Below are 22,612 nucleotides of genomic sequence, written 5' to 3' on the forward strand. Positions count from 1 at the left end.
ATACCTCGACTCTGTGTGTGAATTGGGCGATGCACACCGGGTAACGGACCCAAGTTTTTGGGACAACGAGTGGACGTAGGTTCCTCGGCCATATTCATCTGCCATCCTCCCCTATAGCAACACTGGCACTTGTTTGACCCTGCTGGGAGCTGGTTTAGCTTGCTGAAGTGGCAGAAAAGCATGTATTTATTTATCTGTCAGAAAGGTTAGCTTTGTGTTGCGTTGTGTACTGAATTGGCTGGGAATGCTAGTGCCAGCCCAGGGGGGAAGAGGGAGCAAGATTACATACTTTGACAGCTGGATGTTTCACTGGCTTTGCTATACTAAGAAATTGCACCCTAAGTAAAGCTGAGACATCTTTCACTTTCTGGTCTGAACCCCCAGGATCCATGCATTAGCAGGCTGAAAACCATTGCTCTAGACCAGGGACCTAAAATGTTTGTGGGTTGGTTTTTTTTTTGTTTGGTTGGTTTTTTTGCAAAGATTAAATTTAGATTTGTAATAATGCTGCTTTTTTTTCTCCTTTGCTTGTGCACTAAAAAAAATGGGGAAAATGTCATTGACTGTTTTTGAGATCCTAGTTACACCTGAGCTTTCTGATCATCAATTTCTTGAGCAGAAATATGAATTCTCCTCTAACTTAACCTTTTTTAATGGCTGGATTTGAAGTATTTATCTAGATGTGTAGTGGATTGCTGTTATAGAGAATGTAACTTTACATTTTATGATACATTCTAGTGCTTTGATTTATAAGAATAATCTATTTTTTAGCCCTAGTTCAGTAAGAATTGCTCATGTTTACTTTTATCTGGGTATACTATGTCAGCCTATGTTAAAGCTATGACTTCTTCATGTATTTTAAGCTATTGATGGTGTATTTAAAATTACTCCCGTACTTAGCAAAATAAGAAAAGCCAGTGCTGAGTAGAGGGGAAGGATCACCTCCCTCGACCAGCTGGCAACAAACCCAGGAATGTGAAAGCACAAAAGTATCTGAAATTAGTAAGCAGGATCCAAGACTGAAAAGAAATCTTCAAGAAAAGCCAGAGGGCAAAGAGGATGAGGCAAAAGAAAAGAGGAGAAATACAGAGGAAAAAAGACAAAGAGGTACATAAGACATACATTGGTGCCTGGGGTTGTGTCGCAGGAGAAGAGTCAGAGATCACTCAGACAGATCTGATCTAGTAGTTAGTTTATTGGGTTTTAATCAGTAAATTTAGGTATGTAAAATATTTAATAAGTACAGATGGATTACAGTCAATACTCTACTATTTACTACACTTCAAGTTAGTATGGGATACAAAGATTATCGCTTAAGCTTACTATACGTATCTTAAATGTTACATGCATGCAACAAATGTCACATGCATGCAACAAATGTCACATGCATGCAAAAAATGTCACTTACCAACCCATCGATGTCTAGTGTCAGGTAAGGGATCTCTCAGCCCCGAGGGGTAACCTTGAGAGGCGTCCCTACTCAAGGGGAGATCACTGCCACGCAGCCAGCTGCTATGGAGGGAGAGCTCAACGGACCCTGATGACTGCAGATATTTATAGCGTAAAGTGGTTGATTTGTAGTCAGATTTTCTGCTGTGTTCATGCAGTTTCAGCCACTTATCAGCCCAGTCTCCAGCCAAACCGTTTTTTTGGGGGGTTGGTGCCAGTTCTCACTGATAGCCTCACACAATAGGATTAACTTTGGTTAGGCCTACTTACTGAGCATCTGCCTGGACCAAAGTTCAGTTAGTTCAAACAGGAGGAGTGCATCTGTCACAAGTTGTTCCTCCCCAGGTGCAGGACTTGGCACTTACCCTTGTTGAACTGCATGAGGTTCCTGTCAGCCCATTTCTCCAGCCTGTTGAGGTCCCTCTGGATGGCAGCACGACCCTCTGGCGTATCAGCCACTCCTCCCAGTTTTGTGTCATCTGCAAACTTGCTGAGGGTACACCCTGCCCCGTCATTCAGATCATTAATGAAGATGTTAAACAGGATTGGACCCAGTATTGACCCCTGGGGTACACCACTAGTTACTGGCCTCCAACTAGACTTCCATGGTTTCCAGAATTAGCTACTCCATCACCTTCCCAGGGATCGAGGTAAGGCTGACCGACCTGTAGTTCCCTGGGTCCTCCTTCTTGCCCTTCTTGAAGATAGGAGGGACATTTGCTTTCCTCCAGTCTTTGGGCACTTCTCCCAGTCACCATGATTGATCGAGGATTATTGAGAGTGGCCTCGTGATGACATCAGCCAGCTCCCTCAGCACTCGTGGGTGCATCCCGTCAGGGCCCATGGACTTATTATGTCCAGTTTGCTTAAGTATTCCCTGACCTGATCCTCTTCCACCAAGGGTATGTCTTCCTTGCTCCAGCCTTTCCCCCTGGGCACTGGGACCTGGGATTCCTGAAGGCCGGTCTTGCTAGTAAAGACTGAGGTAAAGAAGGCATTCAGTACCTCAGCCTTTTCCACGTCCTGTGTCACCAGGTCCCCTGCCCCATTCATCAGCGGGTCCACGTTTTCCCTAGTCTTCCTTTTGTCTCCTATGCACTTATAGAAGCCCTTCTTGTTGCCCTTGACATCGCTCGCCAGATTTAACTCCAGGTGGTCTTTGGCTTTTCTAACCTCATCCCTGGATGCTTGAACAATGTTTCTGTATTCCTCCCAGGTTACCCGTCCTTTCTTCCACCTTCTGTATGCTTCCTTTAGGTGTTTGAGTTTGGCTAAGAGCTCCTTGTTCATCCACTCGGGCCTCCTGGCATTTTTGCCTGGTTTTGTATTTGTTGGGATGGACTGCTCTTGAGCTTGGAGGAGGTGATCCTTGAATACTAACCAGCTTTCTTGGACCCCTCTTCCCTCCAGGGCCTTATCCCATGGGACTCTTCCAAGCAGGTCACTGAAGAGGCCAAAGCCTGCTCTCCTGAAGCCCAGGGTTGTGAGCTTGCTTTTTGCCCTGTTCCTTCCCCTCAGGATCCTGAACTCTAGCATCTCATGGTCACTGCAGCCAAGGCTGCCTTCAACCTTCACATCCCCAATGAGCCCCTCGTTTTTGGTGAGTATGAGGTCCAGCAGAGCACCTCTCCTCGTTGGCTCCTCTATCACTTGGGTCAGGAAGTTGTCGTCGATGCCCTCCAGGAGCCTCCTGGATTGCTTATGTCCTGCTGTGTTGTTCCTCCAGCAGATATCGGGGTGGTTGAAGTCCCCCATGAGGACCAGGGCCTGTGAAAGTGAGGCTGCTCTTATCTGTCTGCAGAGAGCCTCATCCGCTTGTTCTTCTTGGTCAGGAAGGTCATAGCAGACACCCACTACAATGCCACCCGTATTGGTCTGCTCTTTAATCCTTACCCATAAGCTCTCGGGTGTCTCCTCATCCGTCTCCAGGCAGAGCTCCATGCACTCCAACTGCTCTCTTACATAAAGGGCAACTCCCCCCCTCATCTTCCCAGCCTGTCCTTCCTAAAGAGCCTGTATCCCTCCATTGCAGCACTCCAGTCATGGAAGCCATCCCACCACGTCTCCGTGATCCCAAGAAGATCGTAGCCCTGCAGATCTCTAACTAACTCCTCATGTTTATTCCCCATACTGTGTGCGTTAGTGTACAGGCACCTCAGAGAGGCACCCCAGCACGTTGACTTCCTAGAAAGGGTTTGGGGGATTTCTCCATAATGGTGCCTTGTAGGCACTTCCTTGCTTACATGCAAATGCTGGAGATGACCCTGCTTAAGCCCCGTTTTGTTGATTTTGTGATCCCTTTCCCCTCACCGGCAGGATAGAGGAGAATGCCACCTGGGCCCCCATGCCCCTGACTACTGCCCCCAGAGCTCTGTAGTCGCTTTTGATACTGTCCAGGTTGCCCCTGGCTGTATCATTTGTGCCCACATGGAAGAACAGCAGGGGGCAGTAGTCAGAGGGTCAGACGAGCTCCGGCAGTCCCTCCACAACAGCCTGGATCTGGGTTCCTGGCAAGCAGCAAACCTCTCTAGATGACAGGCTGGGTTGACAGATGGGTGCCTCTGTCCCCCTCAGCAGGGATGACTCGCTGCTTCTTCCTGGTGGTCTCGCATGGTTTGGGGGTCAGGTGGCCCAGATCCTTTGCTTGAAGGCACATCTGGCTCCTCTTCAATTTTGTAGCCTGGGGCTTAGAGGGCTGCATCTGCCATCTGAAGCTCCACCTGCATTGAAGCCTCTACCCTAGCAGGGACAGCTGCTCCAACGTGTGCTGGGGAAAACTGCCCTGTGGCGAGTCACCACCATACCTGAGACTGTTTACGCTGGTACAAATTCAGCTGAGGTCCCCTTCTTTGAGCCTTTTTCACTTTGTTGGTATGACTATAAGATAGCAGTTTTTAATGCATGACGAACTGACTTCATTACACTTGTCATTAAAAAAACCTTTTGGTTGAAAGGTGGATGGTGGAGGAAGTGGAGAATTGCAGGTGTTTTCTTCTGTTAAATGATAGTTCACTCCATGGAAGTTAGATTCAAAGACTTGTCTGACAGAAAAATTGCACACTGTAATTACATAGAAGCTTGTATCAGTCGAAGTACTTGAAATTTAGATGTTGCGTATATGCAGAATGTATTTTAAGTTAGAAGTTAATGTGTTGATAAATTACACTACAATTGATGTACCGCATTGCTTAGTGATCTTTTTTAGGGCTTTCAACATTATAACTATTTTTCTTCACTTAGTCTGGTGCAAATTTCCCTAATTTCCATGAGTATTTTTAGATTTGAGGCTGAAGTTGGGGGAGGGAATTTAAGAACACCCTGGTGCTGATGAATTAGAGCACTCATTAGGCTCTTACCTTTGGATGTTGAGAAGTGAAGCAGTTGAGTTTTTGCAGTGCAGAAGAAGATTTGAGCCCTGGAAACCTGTACTTAGCTCTAGACAGTATGCAATACACGCTTCTCTGTACTACATGCTCAGATACCATGACACGTTTAAAACAAGTCACATTGTTGTCCCAAAAACTTGGGTCCGTTACCCGGTGTGCATCGCCCAATTCACACACAGAGTCGAGGTATTTTCCTTTATTACGTAAATGTGCGAATACGGGTGCATGGTACAAACCAGCACACCGTTGGTGTAAACTAACAGTTATTTATACAATCATCTAATACATATTCGTTGTCACTTTTGTTAAACGATTGGTTAAAATTCTTCGCCTGCCATGTAAGTTACTACACATGCTCACTATGATTCTCGAGACCTTTACTTCCTTAACCTTTTGGGTGGGTGGGTTTCTTGAGCGGGTGGTCCTTGAGTCGGTGGTCCTGATCTCCCCCTGCCGGAATAACCTTTCCCCTAAGTTCGCTTAGCTTTGGCAACACTAAGCAGTCCTTTACGGACCGTTAGCGAAGCAAACCATCATTCACTTTAGGGTTCTTTGTTCCGAGACATATATCCTGTTTCATGATGCCATAGTATTGTTAAGGTAAAATGAGCAAGGTTAATCTTTACCAACATCAATTTCCCCCCTTTGAGACTTATCGAAGCTCCAATCTTCGACAAGTCTCACCTCCATTTTGCACCACTAATACATGTGATTAGGGTAGTTGCCTAGTAATAAGAGTTTTCAAGCATCCAAACATGATACAAACAATTACCATAATAATCAGATTTTGCAACAGGCTTTGCAACCATCCTGTCAGGGAGAATCCTAGACCATGTAAGATTTTATTTAACCACCCAGTTTCCATACCTTCTCTTAAGTCCCGACTTGATTTGGCTACTTGCTGAATAACATCTAGTTGTTTCTCTAAATTCTCAGTCACATTCGGAATATGGATGCAGCACTTGTCATCGCTCAATTTCAAATATCCACAGACACCGTGTTCATGTAAAAGCAATAAATCTAGGGCTAAACGATTTTGGAGAGTCATTCTTGAGGTAGTTTGTAACTGTACATTTAGATCATGTAAGCCAATTTTTGTGGCATTTGCTAGTGCCTCGATTTGCCTGGTTAAATTATGTAACCATACCCTATTTCTAGAAGAAGTAATCTGAGGGCTGAATATGGACTCTAATATCCACCCTACTTTTGTTCCAGTTGATGGGTGTTGCCAGGGATCCCCATAGGACCTTTTAACTTTTCCCCACAACTCAAAGGTTAGGGGTCGTTTTCCACGTGTCCTTTAGGGATGTTGAATAATTTCAGCATAAACACCCTAATCTTAAAGCTCTAACTATCGGTCCAATTCTTTGAATCTCTGATATATCAGCTGAACAATTAAAAACTCGAGTACAGTTCCAATTGTAGGCTTTTGGAACCTCCATTCTAGTCTCAGTTAAATTGGAAAGTAAAATTAACTTCCTAATCTTCTCTTTCAATTGGTCTCCTATCCAATCAATACACCAAGAAGTTGACTGCATGTAATGCCACTCTCCCTCTTCAGCGGTCTTCCAAACAGGTGGAAACTGCATTCCCCAAGGGAATCGATGACAAGGTTCAGCCACTTTTATTATTCCTGGCCGATGAGTCTCGTTAATATGCCAACATAAATTTTCTGATTAATTTCCCAAAATTTTCCATCTGCCTAATCCAAATACTTTCTCTTTCTTTAAGTTAAATTGTAATATTCCTGTTCCATTGGTTAACATGGTATCAAAAGTTTGATTTAGGTCAATGGTCAGAATTCCCCAGTCTAAGGGGGAAGCAGCAGATTTTGGCAATGGTAAACATGCAGTAATTTGACTAATGTTATGGATTCTCCCGAAAGATTGGACTAGTTGCAAAACCAAATTGCTTTCACAAGTAATCATGCATTGGTAAATCAATACTACTAGTGCTGTCTTTAATTTCTCCATGTTCAAGTTCACACTACTATAATCAGTATTCTCTAAATGCTTTCTCATTCAACATAACAATTCCTGATGACCATCAATTTTTCCTGGAAATCTTCAACCTCAGTTCCCCTGTGGGCTCCAAAGTCCACTGTTTCTGCTCAGGAAGTGGCGCCCTCTTCACTCTCGTATAATGAATCCAAGAATCCACTCCTTCTACCTTTACTGCGGTGTAAGTTCTTAACAACACAGTATATGGTCCTTTCCACTTTTCCTTTAATGATTCATCCTTCCAAGTCCGTATGTAAACTAAGTCTCCCAGTTGAAAGGAATGAACAGGGGTATCCAATGGTAGCGGTGTCAAGTAAAGAAGATAAAACCTGCAATAGAGAGATTAAGTACTCTTTGATTGTCTCTTGTCCTTTAATATGCATCTGATCCCCTCTTATCGTAATGGTATTAGCAGGATATGGTTTTCCATACAGTCTATGAAATGGGGTCCATTATCCGAAGATATTCCTTCTGGAATACCAAATCTCGGAATAATTTCTTTTAGCATTACTTTAACCACCTCTCTAGCTTTATTGGCGCGGCAGGGGAAAGCTTCAGGCCAACCAGAGAAAGTATCTACTAAAACCAGCAGATATTTATATTGATTACACCTAGGTAACTCTGAGAAATCTATTTGCCAATACTCTCCAGGCACTATTCCTTGGTTTACATTTCCTCCTGGTATTCTCTTTTCAATTTTCGGGTTATTGGCACAGCATACTGGGCATTTCTTTACCACTATATCTGCAAGGCTCTGCATTTTTGGTCCTATGACATATTTCTTTGCAACAAGAACCAGTGCATCAGAGCCCATATGTGTTTCCTGGTGTAATTTCTTCAATACAAATTCCATTGTCCTTTCAGGAATTAGGAGTTTTTTAAAGGTGTCATCCACCATCCTTGTTCGATTTTGGTGCAGTCTAGTTGTTCATCCAGTTGATCTTCTCTTTCTGTGTATTGTGGAGGAGTTAAATTTAGGAAATGTTCAGGAATTAGAGCTCCTTCTATCTTTAGTTATTTTAGGGCTGCCTCTTCAGCAGCTGCACCTGCTCTCCGATTTCCTCTGGTTACTTCGTTGTTTCCCTTCTGGTGTGCTTTACAATGGATTATTGCAACTTTTTCTGGCTGTAAACCAACTTGTAACAATTTCATCATTTCGGCGCCATATTTAACAGGAGTTCCTTGTGAGTTTAGGAGGCCCCTTTCTTTCCAAATCGCCCCATGTGCATGGACTACTCCAAAAGCATATTTTGAGTCCATATATATATTAACTTTCTTTCCAGTACTAATTTCTAAAGCTCAAATCAGAGCAATCAATTCAGCTTTCTGGGCCGAAGCATTATGGGGTAAAGACTCAGCTTCCAGAATATGGTCTCTAATATTGCATATCCAGCACATCGCTTTCCTTCAGACATAAAACTACTCCCATCTGTATATAATTCTAAATCAAAATCTGAAAGAGGAGTATCTTGCAAATCCGGTCTGCTAGAATAAACTTGTTCAATTGTTGTCAAGCAGTCATGCTGTAATTCGTTTTGTTCCGAAACTGGCAGTAAAGTCGCAGGATTTGAGGTAGTAACATCATCCTGCTCCAGCAAGACAGCCTGGTATTTACCCAATCTGCTAGGAGAAATCCAATGATGCCCTTTATTTTCTAGGAGAGAGATCACAGCATGGGGTACAAATACAGTTACGTGTTGTCCCAAAGTCAGTTTCCTGGCCTCTTCAATCAAAATCACTGCTGCAGCAACAGCTCTCAGGCAAGCAGGCCATCCTTTACTGACCTCATCCAACTGTTTAGTAAAATACCCCACAGATCTCTTCCTACTTCCCAACATTTGGGTTAGGACTCCTAGGGCTACTTGCTGTCTCTCATGTACATATAGCTGAAAGGGTTTCTCCAAATTAGGAAGTCCTAATGCAGGAGCTTCCATTAGTCTTTTCTTGATTTCATCAAGCCCTTTTCGGCATTCGGCAGTCCACTCCGGCAGCCCCTCTGGCCCTTTAGTAGCAGCATATAATGGTTTATCAATCAGCCCAAAATTAGGGATCCATAGCCTACACCATCCGGCCATACCCAAGAACCCTCTTAATTGTTTCTTTGAAGTGGGTACCGCAATTCTGCAAATTGCTTCTTTTCGTTCTGCACTTAACTCCCTCTGTCCCTGCATTATGTCAAATCCCAGATATCGAACTCTGTCTTTTACGGTTTGTGCCTTTTTCTTGGAGACACGTAATTACGTGTAATTACGTAATTACGTGTAAATTACATAATTACGTTTCGTAATTACGAAATAACGTAATTGTAGCTTCAAGGCACTCGCTGTAATTATTTGAGCCAATTAATAAATCATCAACATACTGTAACAAAGTTATATGTTCATTATCACCTTGCTATTGTTCCAATTCTTTTGGCAATACGTTAACAAATAACGTGGGGCTATTCTTGAATCCTTGTGGCAGTACAGTCCAACATAATTGGGTTTTCCTTCCGGTAGTAGGGTTTTCCCATTCGAAAGCAAAAATGAGTTGACTCTGTTCATCCACCGGGATGCAAAAGAAAGCATCTTTCAAGTCTAGAACTGTAAAATACATGTTATTCTCAGGAATAGAAGCAAGCAACGTATACGGATTTGGTACCACAGGGTGGACATCGATTGTCCGAATGTTAATTTCTCGCAAGTCTTGCACTAATCTATATTCTTGAGAATTAGGTTTTCTTACCGGTAAGCTGGGGGTATTAAATTACGATTGGCATTCCCTTAACAGTCCATATTCTAAGAAGGAGCTGATAAGTGGTTCCGGTTTTCTCCTTGCTTCAATTTTATAGGATATTGTTTTTCTTTCTTACCGGTTGTGCTCCAGGCTTCAATTCAGTTTTGATTGGAGTCATATTCTTTGCTCGTCCGGGTTTTCCAGATGCCCATACCAACGGTATTACTGCATTAAATACTTCTTCCGGAATATTCGCAGCTTCATCGTTCTCACGTTGAGTCAGCAAACATATCTGTGCCTTCCAGGGATTTTCTGGGGGAATATGTAACTGTACAGAATTTTCAGAGGAAGTTATTTGCGCGTTCAATTTACATAGTAAATCTTGCCCCAACAGTGGCAGGGAACACTCCGGCATATAGAGAAAGGAATGAGTTACCTTAGTGTTTCCAATTGTGCACTCCATTGGTTGCAAAAATGGTTTTAAAGTTCTTTTCCCGGTAGCACCAATTACACTAGTTTTGATTTTACTTAATGGCCCCTTACAGTCTGTGAGTATGGAATGTGCTGCCCCACTATCTATCAAAAAAAATCTATTATTTCATTCCCCAGCTTCACTGGAACCAGAGGATCGGCTGGGGAAACTTTAATAGATTCCTCCGGTCCCCTCCAATCTAATCCTATTTCTGCCAGTACCTCAGCGGCTGTCTCCATCCCTTTTTTCCTGACTATTCAATCGATGCTAACAATTTTTTTTCCAATGACCATCCTGCTTACAATAAGCACATTAATTAGGACCTAAAGGGGTATCGCACCGATTCCCCCTCGAATTTCCACGCCCTCCTCCTCGGCCCCTAAATCCACTTGGTGAATTTCCTCTGCCTCTTCCGTTACGTCTCCCTTGTCCTTCTGCCAAGGCAGCTAACAAGGAAGCCTGTAGCTTTGTGGGGTTTTTTTTTGTTTGTTTTGTTTTTCTTTTTCTTCCACTTCATTCTTATTATTATAAACTTTATACGCAATTGACATCAGTTGTGAAATTGTCATTCTGTCTGCACCATCCACTTTTTGCAATTTCTTCCTAATATCCGGCGCCGATTGGCCAATAAACAACATATTAAACAATTTCATATTACTTGCATCATCCGGATCCAAGTTTGTCCATTTTTGAGCTACTGCACACATTCTTTCAAACAATATTGTGGCCACCATCGATTGCAATATCTTTTCAATTTATCTTTTGTCATGGGGCCCCCACCAAATTCATTCCAATGTTTTAGGATGCATCCTAGAGGAGAACAAAGGGGTGCCTCCTGAGAAGCAGCAGAGCCCATTTCGGTACCGAAAAGAATTTAACACTTATGCCCCTGCCACGTATCCTTCTTGATGCGCCTTACGGAGGGTGATGCCGCTGCCGCGTATCCTCTCTGATACGCCTTACGCAGGGCTTGCCAACAGCTTACTGCTTTTCTGTAGCGTTCGTTACATACCAAGGTTATACCGGCGGATCTCCAGCCGACCCGGGCTGGGGAAGGAACAGTCAGCACGCACAGTGTGGGTGTTCAGCTTCAATGTTTATTGCGCAGTTTACCTTTATACCCCCAGCAGTAGGCGTGTCATGTTATAAGGGGCGGAGACAAGGGAGGGTCGACCCTTAACTCTTTCCGTACAGCGCGTGATCTTCCGGTCGCCAGCCCTTATCTTTACTACACTTCTCAAGAGATTTCACCCACCCCCCCTTTTCCCAATATTTGAAAATACCTCTTTTTAAAAGCGTTGCACCGTTGTGTCGCTTACCGCCTGACTGCAGGAGAGGAGCCGATGGAGTCCCCGATCAACAGGTCGGTGCACGCTGGAATCCACTCAGTTCCCTTCTCCCGTCGGGTGCGGCAAGACAAACCGGGCAAGGCTGTCAGTGCGGTCCCATCTGGGTCGCCAAAAACTGTTGTCCCAAAAACTTGGGTCCGTTACCCGGTGTGCATCGCCCAATTCACACACAGAGTCGAGGTATTTTCCTTTATTACGTAAATGTGCGAATACGGGTGCATGGTACAAACCAGCACACCGTTGGTGTAAACTAACAGTTATTTATACAATCATCTAATACATATTCGTTGTCACTTTTGTTAAACGATTGGTTAAAATTCTTCGCCTGCCATGTAAGTTACTACACACACTCACTATGATTCTCGAGACCTTTACTTCCTTAACCTTTTGGGTGGGTGGGTTTCTTGAGCGGGTGGTCCTTGAGTCGGTGGTCCTGATCTCCCCCTGCCGGAATAACCTTTCCCCTAAGTTCGCTTAGCTTTGGCAACACTAAGCAGTCCTTTACGGACCGTTAGCGAAGCAAACCATCATTCACTTTAGGGTTCTTTGTTCCGAGACATATATCCTGTTTCATGATGCCATAGTATTGTTAGGGTAAAATGAGCAAGGTTAATCTTTACCAACATCAACATCTGAATCGCTGAAAGAAATGTTTGATTGGTAAAATGGTTTTGTACCTGAATTTTAGGTGGGAGAGGAATAGCTCCATTAAAAATTTGTCTTTCATATTAAGTATTTCATTCTGACTGTATCGAGTTAAATCAGTACTAGCTTAAAACTGTAAATTGTTTGTCTTTGTACATGCTGCAAAGTATTTTAAAACAATTCTATTTAGGAACAGATAGTATTACCAGGCAGGAATCTAGAGAGGAGAAAAGAAATCTGTTAACTCTGGGCACTTTTCCAGGGGAGTAATTTTTTAACGATTTTTGAGAGCATGGAAGACAATTGTATGCTGGTATGAACAATATATTTCTACCAAATCAAAAATGGGCTGCTTCGTCATTACACCAGGACCCAGTTTGCTTGTGGTTTTCTTTGGGTTTTTGTTTTTTTTTTTCATAATGATAACAAACTGAGGTTGGGAATATACTGAAAGGACACATACAAATGCTAGTAATACTGCGAATGGTGTTGAACTAACAGGTTTTGATCTTGACTGGAGAATTATGGTTTATAATGAATGTTTCAGCGAAGCAGATTAGTTGACTCTCTATTTTTCTTCCTTTTCCAGGCTCAAATTTGAATCGCTGTGGATTCAGAGGCTCTTCATATTTAGGGATGCCATTCAATCCATCCAAGGTTAGTTAAGCGTGGGGGAAAAAGATTTTCAATTAGGCAGTAAATGATCGTGTGTCTTTTTTATAATATTAACTACAGAATTGTGGAAAATCTGGGAAACGGGGTTTTTTGCACTGTTAGTATACTGAAACAATTGCAGAGATTTTAAAAACGTGCAGTACTCTTAAAATGGTACTGCTTGTGTTTCCAGGGGCAGTGACGTGCAAATTGTGGTTTGTCTCAGTGCACTTCTCTGATCTATAACTGGGGAGGGGAAACTTCTCCAGATCAACAACTGTCTGTGGACCTGGAAGTGAAGGGCAGAACAGCTCTGTATCAGGTGGTACAGCACATGCTGTTCTTCAGTGTTCCTCTTCCTTTGATGAAACATGGGGTGTTTGATTGTACCTGGTATCCATTCAAACATAGGCAAGGCTCTGCTCATCCCAGTCTGTGGTAGAAGACCATAAGAGAGGATGCTTTTAAGCCCATGGAACTGAGGTTCAAGAGAATTAAGTCTGTATACGAAAAGAAATTGCCCTTAATACAGGGGAGAAAGGAGGTGAACAGAGGCTGCTAAAGATGATACAGAAGGCCTGATAGGGTTGTAAGATGGAAATAGGGGCCAGTGTGCAGGAAGGATTGTGAAAAAGATACAGAAGTTCTGTGCTGTGTTTGAGAATGAAAAGGCAGATCTCCTCAGTAAAGAGTGGATGAAACATCTGAAAGAGCCCTAAATTATGACCAAGTATTTGATTTTTCTAGAGGACAGATAACAAGAAAATTTTAGATATGAGTTTATGAATACTGGGATACGAAATTGAAAGCAAGGATGGACATCTGATGTGGTTATGACTGTAGATGAGCGTAAAAATGCTTGAACTAGCTTGATTATGAAGGTAGTACAGCATCTTGTTTTGACCTCATTTTTATTAACTCTAACAGCACAGCTTTATGTTTCTGAGTAGCTTGTGGGAATGTTAATCTGCACTAGAGTAATAACCGCTTAATGCCTCTTCTTGTCAGCCAATATTCATAGTAGTAATATGTAGAAGTTATGCTTTATAACAAGGGAAAAAATAATTATAAAGATGATTTTGTATGTCTCTACATCAGGTGCTACAGCAATGTGTGACAGACAAGGTAATCTCTCTCTTGGTTTGCTTTGGTATTTATCCCCTTTTACACTAGAGCTGGTGTCTGCCGTGAGCTTCAATTGTAGTAGTAAGATGAATTCATCATCTGTTTTAATTGGAATTCACCTCAGTGGCAATCCTACCTCCAACTGAGCTTGAAGGAAAGAAGGAAAACTTCTGCTTAAAACAAAACCCAAACCAATTTGGGATCTCTACTGGTGACTTATTGGGATACTTTATTAAAAAATAAAGCTTAAAGGCAAAATAGCAGACCATAATTTCAGTATGGTTGTAGTTTAAAAAAAAAAAGTTTTAATCGGAAGCAAGCTGTCTGTCTTCCTTTTGATAAGTCACCTAAAGAAGTTGAGGTTGTAAGGCTATTATTGTGGTATAACTGTTATAAAATTAATAAAGACATAATTTTTCAAACCAAGATAATAAAAATGTATCAGTCACATTTTCCCAAAGGTCTGGGTCAATGCCGTGCCATTAAAAGGAGTACGTACTTTTGGGAAACTTTTTCAAATCTTCCCCAGCGCATAAAGCTTGAAGAATGAGTTTTGCATATAGTTCTGAGATCTTGTAAAGCCCTTTGAAGATGAAAAGTTCAAAAGAACTGCAAAGCGTCATTGTAGCTTGCCAGCACTTTCTGGTGTTTTAATTTAATACTCAATTTCCAATAGTACATGCTCCAGGCATACATATTCTCTTTTCAGGAAATGTGTTGCAGCCCATCAGTGTCTCATAACCTGTTAGTCAATCTGTAGAAGGAACAAAGTGTCGAATCATGTAACCTGTGGAAATTAATTACAAGGTTGTTATATCTGGAAAACTGTTTGCAGAGGGATGTGTTTTTTATTCAAGCATCATAATACTTTGTATTGCATCTGCATTAAAGGGATCAGATCTGCTTTGATTTATTGGCATACAAAGGTTTAAAGTATTTCCAGAGTTGTTCCCCTAAAATGTTCTGAAATGACTCAAAGAAAGAAATACTTGGAAATCCGCTGTGATAACTTTGAATTATGTTTAGTAGTCTTGGGGTTTTTTTCTGTATTTGTCATTAAAAAATGGTCAATTAAATCTGTGTCTTTCAAAATAAAAGAAACCTGTAACCTTTTTGGATTTGTGTTGGCAGTTATTTATTTCATGCTGCTACAGCGATTTCATTTTTGGACTCTGAGAAGGTGCAATACTGGAGCTAGCCAAATATCTTTTATCGCTAGAGACACTTTAAGATAATAGAAAAAAAGCAGGGGATATGTTAGATCCTCCCAACTTTACTAAATGTTACCAGGATAGCTCATTTGTTCTCTCATTTTTTTTACCATTATCCTTTTAGTGTTTGATTGTAGTGTCTATGCAGCTCTTTGGGATGGTAGCAAAAATGAAGCACAACCATATCACCTTGACCAACTCCCCATGCACAGTCTTAACAAGCCTTAACAGTCTTAACTGTAAATGAAGGCTGAGAGTGCCACTTTTATCAGTGCATTTAAACATAAATTGTTTCAAATTAGAAAACAATCATTTTCTGAAATGGCTCCAGATTCTTCGGTCTCTCATGTTTAGTGTTACTTGAGTTTAAAATAGCTTTCAAAATTAGAGGTTAACAGTCTCCTTACAGTTTCAGACAGGCCTAGGTCTTTTCAATCTCTATAAAGTGTTACAAATCAGTTTTAGGGGCTAGATTGAAAGCCAGTGCCTAGAACTTCTTTGTAAGAGTGTGGGAGGTAACATATGTTTTCACTTGGAAAAAAAAAAAGATCTGTTTTGTGTTCCCAATACAACGCTGTATTCTCTCAAGGCTGAAACAATCCATGTTTATAACATTGATGCCAAGTGAGAAAAAAGCTTTTTGAAAGTCTGACTCTGCCTGTGTAGCAGTATGTTTGGTAGCACTCTTTAGTGTTTGGAAAGATCTTGCCTACATTTTTGCAGCATAGGTAGCTATTTAGCCTTCTCTGCAGTGGTCAGCAAAAACTGTTGATAGCTGTGAATGAAGTTTAAATAGTTGTTCTGGGTAATGTGTTATGGAACATTATCAGGTCACTGAACCAGATGTAAATGTTTGAAAGCTTTCCCCCACCTTGCATCCTTAGTGTTAATTCTTTTAAGGAAGGCTCGGGTTGTGAAGACTATGATGGTAGCTTTCATAGAGCAGGACTGTTTTACTCCATTGCTGAAAGCCAGGTTAATCTGGTCCCTATGTGTCCTGAAAACAGTAATTATCACAAAGGATGAAGTGTATGGAGGCAACAGGACCTGGCCATATCCCTGTAGTTGGGTTCTCAGAGTATGCCTGCATCAGTGTTTTAGTTCAGATCAGGAGAGCACTTAATAGGGGTACTTTAACGTGCTTGCTCCACAGAGAGAGAAACAAACTGGATTAATTTTGAATGAAACTAAACCAGAAGGTGCACCCTGAATGCACTCATCCATTAATGGGCCTTTAGTCCATGAAGCCAGACTACAGCTAGCACAAATTCTGAAATGCATATAGTGTGGGCACTGGGACTTCAGCACTAACTGTTCTGCTCTCCAAACGGATTCCTGTTGCGCTGCATTACTCCTTAATCTAGACATAACCTTAGTGGGTCACATTTATTTCCTGTGGATGTTTAGTCTAAGTATTTAACAATCCATAGGCAGTTTAACACCTTTCTTGTTGCTCATTTTTGAGATGTAACTGCTGTCTGTCTTAAAATAACTTAATTTTGGTTACCTATGTGTCCTTGGCCCATGAAGCTAATGGTTTGAGATGATAGCAGCAATGTTTTGGGGGTTTTTTTATTTGTTTTTTATGACTAGCCCGACAGTTTGATTAGTTGCTGCTGCTATTCCTTTGGTCTGCAGTGCCTATGAAGCAGAAACAGATCAATTTAACTAAAAGTAGCTTTATTCATAGCACAGAACTTAAGCAGCAGCTTATTTTAACCAAGCACAAAGGTGCCCATTAAAAATCAGTTGCTTTGACTATGGTGTCTTTGATAAATTCAGAGTAGACTTTTACACAATGTCTGAATTACTTTGTCCTACATAGCAGAGGCAGTTTAACAACGGGTTTTTCTATTAAATACACATAACGTTTAAACGCCCTTGATATCCAACATAAGTCAAGAAACTTAAAAGTCATCAGTCTTGTAGTTCAGGTATTTTTCTTGCATTTCATTTCCATTCAGAAAAAAAGTGCACTTTTGTACTTGAAAACATTTTATTAGGGGGAGATGAGATTGTTTTTACCTTAAATATTCACTTCTGTAGTCTCAAGGGTACAAAAGTAGAATTTTGCAGTTGGAATGTACTAGGTTTCTAGATATTCTTGAAGAGGGCTTTTTGGGGGGGGGGGTTGGGTTTTGTTTTCTTTTTTTTGTTTGTTTGTTTTTTTGGTGGTGTTTTTTTTTTTCCTTTTCTTTCAATAATTCAAAGGCCTATGCCAGAAAAAGCAGTTGGGAGTTCAATACAAGGGTGTACATACATGTAATGGAGCCATTGATTAGTCTTTAATCACAAAAGACTTTCTCCCATCCATACAAATTTTGGAAGCATTAGAAACTATCTTACAAAACCTTTAAAACTTGTAATCTTTTCCTTTTGGAAAAAACATTTCAGTTCTACTTTGTGGCATAAAATTGTCACAGGACCAGTTTCTACAAATTTAATGACTTCCCATTTAATTTTTTACCTCTTTACATGCAAAAAAAGGTAATTTTTTTCTTTTTTTGTCTGGAATGTCTAGTTCTTCTAAATGATGTCCCCTCAAAGAAACCCTGTTATTCGGGCCCAGGTGTGTTAATTGAATTAGCGTGTGAAGTATATATTGTTATGTGTAGGTAAAACATAATATGTGATGAGTTGTATCATGACAGGCTTGAAATAATTCCATGGATCTTAGAGCAGACTAGGAGATAAAGTGAATTCTAGTGCACTTAAAATTTGAGCCAATTATATTATGTTATGTTATGTTATGTTATGTTATGTTATGTTATATATAAATATATTATATATAATATGTAAAAATAAATATACAAATATATTTATATATTTTATATATTTACATATATTTATATATTCTATATAATATATAAATATATTATATTGTATTATAATAATAATTATATTATTAAAAAAAGCATGTATGGTGAACAAAGATCTGTTAGGCCCTCAAAAACTCCCATGTGAAACTTCATCTCGGCCTTTGTGAGTATGCCTTGTAATAATTTGTTTATATGATCTCATACTTGATTCTGAATCTTCTCTGTTTAATTTAATTTTATTGAAATATTTCGTAGTTTGCTAGTAGGGTAGTAGGGTAGAGCGCAAAGTTTTACACACCTCTGGGGTTGCTGAAATCCTGTATTTGGAAAAACAATATGCTACCCACGCATGTTGAAATGTTTGCATGGAAAAGGAAGAGGAGATAAAATCTGTACGTTGTCTAGATACTGTAGTAATTGATACTGTTTGTTGGGGGGGCTGTTATTTTGTATCATGAGCATACAGTATATGTGCTTATAACACATTGCAGCGAATGATAGTGTAAAAGAAATACCTGCATTCACACAAAAAATAAAAACCCAGTTATTTTAATATGTTTGTAGGCTACCAAAGCTTTGCAGACAATATGGATGTGTGTGTATATAGAAAAGTGCAATTTAGAGAAAGCAGGAATTTTCAGTTACTTTGTGTTGACACGGTGTGAAAAATTGCCACTTAAAGGGGAATATTCTTTTGAGATTTACAGATGCCTTAGAAAATGTATTGAATATCCAAGCACCTTTGTAGTAGTTAAGACATTTGGATAGAATTTCTGTAACCATGGTTTTAAAAACTCAAGCCTGAATTTCCTTAGCGTAATTGTCATTTGCTTAGTAAATATAATCTTCCTTTGGAAATAGAATTTTCAAAATAAAAATTGAACTGTTTCACTATATCTACTCTGCTCTCGTGAGACCCCACCTGGAGTACTGCATCCAGCTCTGGGGGTCCCCAGAGCATCAAGAAAAAGAAGAAATCTTGAAGGAGAAAGAGAATTCAGAAAAAATGCTCAAGAAAATGTCTTTGTCATGAAGAAGCTCAGAAGCAAAAAGCAGAAGAAAGGAAAAGACCTTATTGCGGCCTTTCAATACTTAAAGGGGGCTTATAAGAAAGATGGCGAAAGACTTTTTACCAGAGCCTGTAGTGACAGGACAAATAGCAACGGTTTTAAATTGACAGAGGATAGATTTAGATTGGACATAAGGAAGAAGTTCTTTACTATGAGGGTGGTGAGGCACTGGAACAGGTTGCCCAGAGAAGTTGTGGATGCTCCATCCCTGGATGTGTTCAAGATCAGGTTGGATGGGGCTTTGAGCAACCTGATCTAGTGATCATCTAGGTCCAACCTTTAAAGGTCCCTTCTGACCCAAACCATTCTATGATTCTGTGTTTGGAAACTTAGTTTTCTTCATAGTTGCTGATTGACCTACTATGACTTTTTGTAAGCAGTTGGTACTAAACATCGAAGAACCTTTCCAGATTTTTTTCATCTGCTAACGTGTGTCATGTATTTCATTTGACAAAAATATGTGAAAAGAAGTTTTAGCTACTGAGCTGGGACACTGAGAATCCTTTATAGCCAGAATTGGTTCAAATTTGGATTTTCAGGAGAGACTCACTTTTTTTAAAAGTAAATTAATTGATTACATGAAACTGAATACTTTTCCGTGACAGAGCAAGTTTGTATCACTCTCTCTATATATATGGATTTTTAGAGTGAAAAATCTACATTTCAAATGTGTTGATACATCACAAGGGTTAAGCTGCTTATAATAAAATTATGGTATGATAGTTCAAGTTGTTCCTTCAGAGATTAGAGCCTGTCATCCACCCAAGAAAAACTTGTTTCACAACTGCAATAGTTCTCCAACCCATTTGAGTATGCAGTTGTCCTCCATCTATGGGGTGCCCCATGGGGTAGTGTGTCTGGGACCAGGGAGTGTGCAGGGGAAGAGTGATGGGAGCACTGGCTCAGGGACAGAAGTTGGAGCCAGCTATGACTGCTGAGATTTTTGCCCCACTTCTTGACAGAGACCCCGGGGCCAGAAATGAGGGGCAGCTCTCAGCACTCCTCTGTTCTCCTTCTCTTTTGTGTAGCTAGAGCTTTTTCAGTGCTGTTGCAGCCACTTTCACCTTGTTTTGTGCCTGCCTACCACAATGTGATTCCCTAGTGTGAGAACAGTGGGCAATAGGTATTTTTATCCTAGCTTCTTATTTCAAATAACATTTTCTGGCTTGGGAAACAAGCATGATTTGGCCTGAAAAATACTGTGTACCCATAACATAATCTCATTTAACTTGTTTTTGTACTGCTTTTTGCATGTGTTTTTAATATGAATTGAAAAATAAAAATGGCAATTGACATAATCCTAGTAAAATGTGCTTTAAAAACTTGTCCATCTTTGCTGCTCAGTACAGAAATAGCTCTTTTATCCTCTTTAAAAGAAAAAAAGAGTCATCTTCCAGTTACTCCAAATTGATCCATCCTAAGTACCATCCTAAGTATCCAAAGTCATCTTGTTACATGTGGTTTGTGTTGTCATGCATTGGTACAGTCCAGGATGTACCTATAAAATATCACAAGGAAAAATAATAATTTTAGGACAGCTGTATCAATCTCCCTCCTTTTTGTGTTTTTACCATGTAACTAGTCAACTCTCATTTTAGCTTCCTAGTAGACTTTGTTATGCAAATAGTTTGTTTAAACTCTCATTATTTTTTTATAATATAGATGAAAGTAAGATGAGTGGGTAATTTGTTTTCCTTTCAACTGACACAGAGATTACCAATAATCCCTCACACTACTTTCTACTTGTAGATCATTAGGTTCTAAAATCTTTGCAGAAGGAACCTGTAGAGGTATGGCTATTTAACAGAGAGTTCCCCCAATTGCCAGGGAACTAATGCCCAGTAGTGTGTCAGGATAAACTTAGATATGGTTCAGCACATTTGATTCTTTTCGCTTAACTCTTGCATGAATATCAGTATTGGCATAGTCCTATTCCAAAGCTTCCTACTGATGAGCTGTTTAAGCGGGTAGCAGAGCTGTGCAGTAATATACTTTCATCCAGAAAAGCTAAGTGGGATACGTTCAGTCTAACCATAATTAGTGAAGGGAAATGAATTTTGCTTACCTCTTTAATAATAAAAAATGAATACGTGATTTTAATATAAGTTCTTATGATGTGGGTTTTTTTCTTTCTTTTTTTTTCCCTTAAGGGTCCTGGTATGTCTCATCCCTATGATAGTGGGCACATAGCAATGACTTACACGGGTCTTTCGTGTCTGGTTATTCTTGGAGATGATTTAAGTCGAGTAAATAAAGATGCCTTACTGGCAGGACTGAGAGCTCTCCAGCTGGAGGATGGAAGGTAAAAGATATAAAATATCTTACAACTCTCTGGAAGGTTAATAGAAAACCCAATTGTAGAATTAAACGTAATACACACTTTTATGAAAATAGTTGTATAATATTTTCTTTCTATCAGAAAATATTTTGGTGGGGATAAGCAATAGAACAACATGTGAGGTTTCCTCTATTTGTATTCTCTGGTTTTGCAAGGCCCTGGTGGAGCACTATTAAGATGATGTTTGCTCTGCTTTGTGGGAGGGTTTTGAGAGATTCAATCCATTAATATACAGGATGGTTTATACTCTTTGAACTACATCTGTTTGATTTTTATGTAGGCTGGAGCTGGTAGGTAATGAAAACTTCTGCTAGGTTACATGATCTGTCTGTGTACTTAGATTTTACTGAATATCATTTTTAAAGAGTACTTTAAGAAATGCATAACTATAGAAATCTTATTCCTGAAGAAATTATGTTTCACTTTATAATGAAATTGCTGTCCCTAGCTACAAAAGCCTTTGTTTTGGTCAAATGGCTTTGTATTGCCTAGAAGTCTCCTATAATTAAAACTTTTTTTTAAGTGGAGCATAACTATTAAAATGCAGTGTTACATGTGTAGGTTTAAAAAAACCAAACACCAAACAAAATATGAACTATATGATCTACAGTTTCCTGTTACTTATAGCAACAGACTGACCTTAATGGGCTAAATTCTAATGTATGTATACATGGATTTGTTGGTCTACTTCCATTTGCAGCATCTTCTAGCATGTGGGGGTGCTTCTACCACTGCTGTATGCATTCCTATTATATGTTGTACCATTTTTGTTGTTAAAGTTTATTCAAGAGGAAGGAGTTAGGGATGAGTTGCTCCAAACTCGCTAACATCTTGAAGTAGTTGCTTGTCATCATGCCTGATTACAATAATAAACTGCACACAGTTAACCTGTTCTACATGTTTGTATCATGTATGGTTTTAATGTACAGACTGATACCTCTTATACTTGATCCTGTATTTTGTGTTCCCTGCTGAAGAGTGCCAGCTAGCCACCAGAGGGAAAGGAGAGTGCTTTGCACCTCTCTGGGGTAGAATTGCTACTTGGGTGGTAGTCAACTTCTAGTACAACAGACATTTTCATACCTATTAAAACAACTTTTACTGCACCAAAGGGGAAGGATGCACAAAGGCCGGAACCTGACCTAAAAGCTTCTGCTATGTTTCCTGTGGTAGTGTGGGCAAAAGTCTCCTTCTCACTAGGTAGATTTGTTTTGTTTACTTTGCACTTAATCTAAATAAAGATCTAATGAGCATATGTAATTAATTATGTGATTGATCAAAAAGAACAGATTTCTTTTGTCTGTTTCACTGTAAGGTTGAAATTCACGTAGCCAGAGACCTGTCCAGGTTTTGCAGGCCTATCAAGAGCTGGGAGGAAT

At 40.2% G+C, this 22,612-nt stretch overlaps 2 protein-coding genes across 2 annotated transcripts; one reads left to right on the top strand and one right to left on the bottom strand.

Annotated features, from left to right (window-relative positions):
* The first annotated feature begins 48 nt into the window (after positions 1 to 48).
* Positions 49 to 22,379, top strand: LOC148055104 (geranylgeranyl transferase type-1 subunit beta-like). Its single transcript, XM_087762675.1, has 4 exons — positions 49 to 3,049; positions 12,606 to 12,673; positions 21,046 to 21,197; positions 22,346 to 22,379. The coding sequence occupies exons 1-4, from the start codon at positions 2,989 to 2,991 to the stop codon at positions 22,377 to 22,379; spliced, it is 315 nt and encodes a 104-aa protein (XP_087618801.1). The 5' UTR covers positions 49 to 2,988.
* On the bottom strand, positions 5,488 to 11,001 carry LOC148055105 (syncytin-2-like). The gene is given in 4 exon segments (XM_087762658.1): positions 5,488 to 6,124; positions 6,126 to 7,164; positions 9,226 to 9,417; positions 9,687 to 11,001. Coding segments are annotated over 2 exon segments (936 nt in total). The 5' UTR covers positions 6,425 to 7,164; positions 9,226 to 9,417; positions 9,687 to 11,001.
* Positions 22,380 to 22,612: the final 233 nt, after the last annotated feature.

Source organism: Nipponia nippon, unplaced genomic scaffold, assembly GCF_047370975.1.
Source record: "Nipponia nippon isolate SJK-2023a ecotype South Korea unplaced genomic scaffold, ASM4737097v1 scaffold_27, whole genome shotgun sequence".
Lineage (NCBI taxonomy): Eukaryota > Metazoa > Chordata > Aves > Pelecaniformes > Threskiornithidae > Nipponia > Nipponia nippon.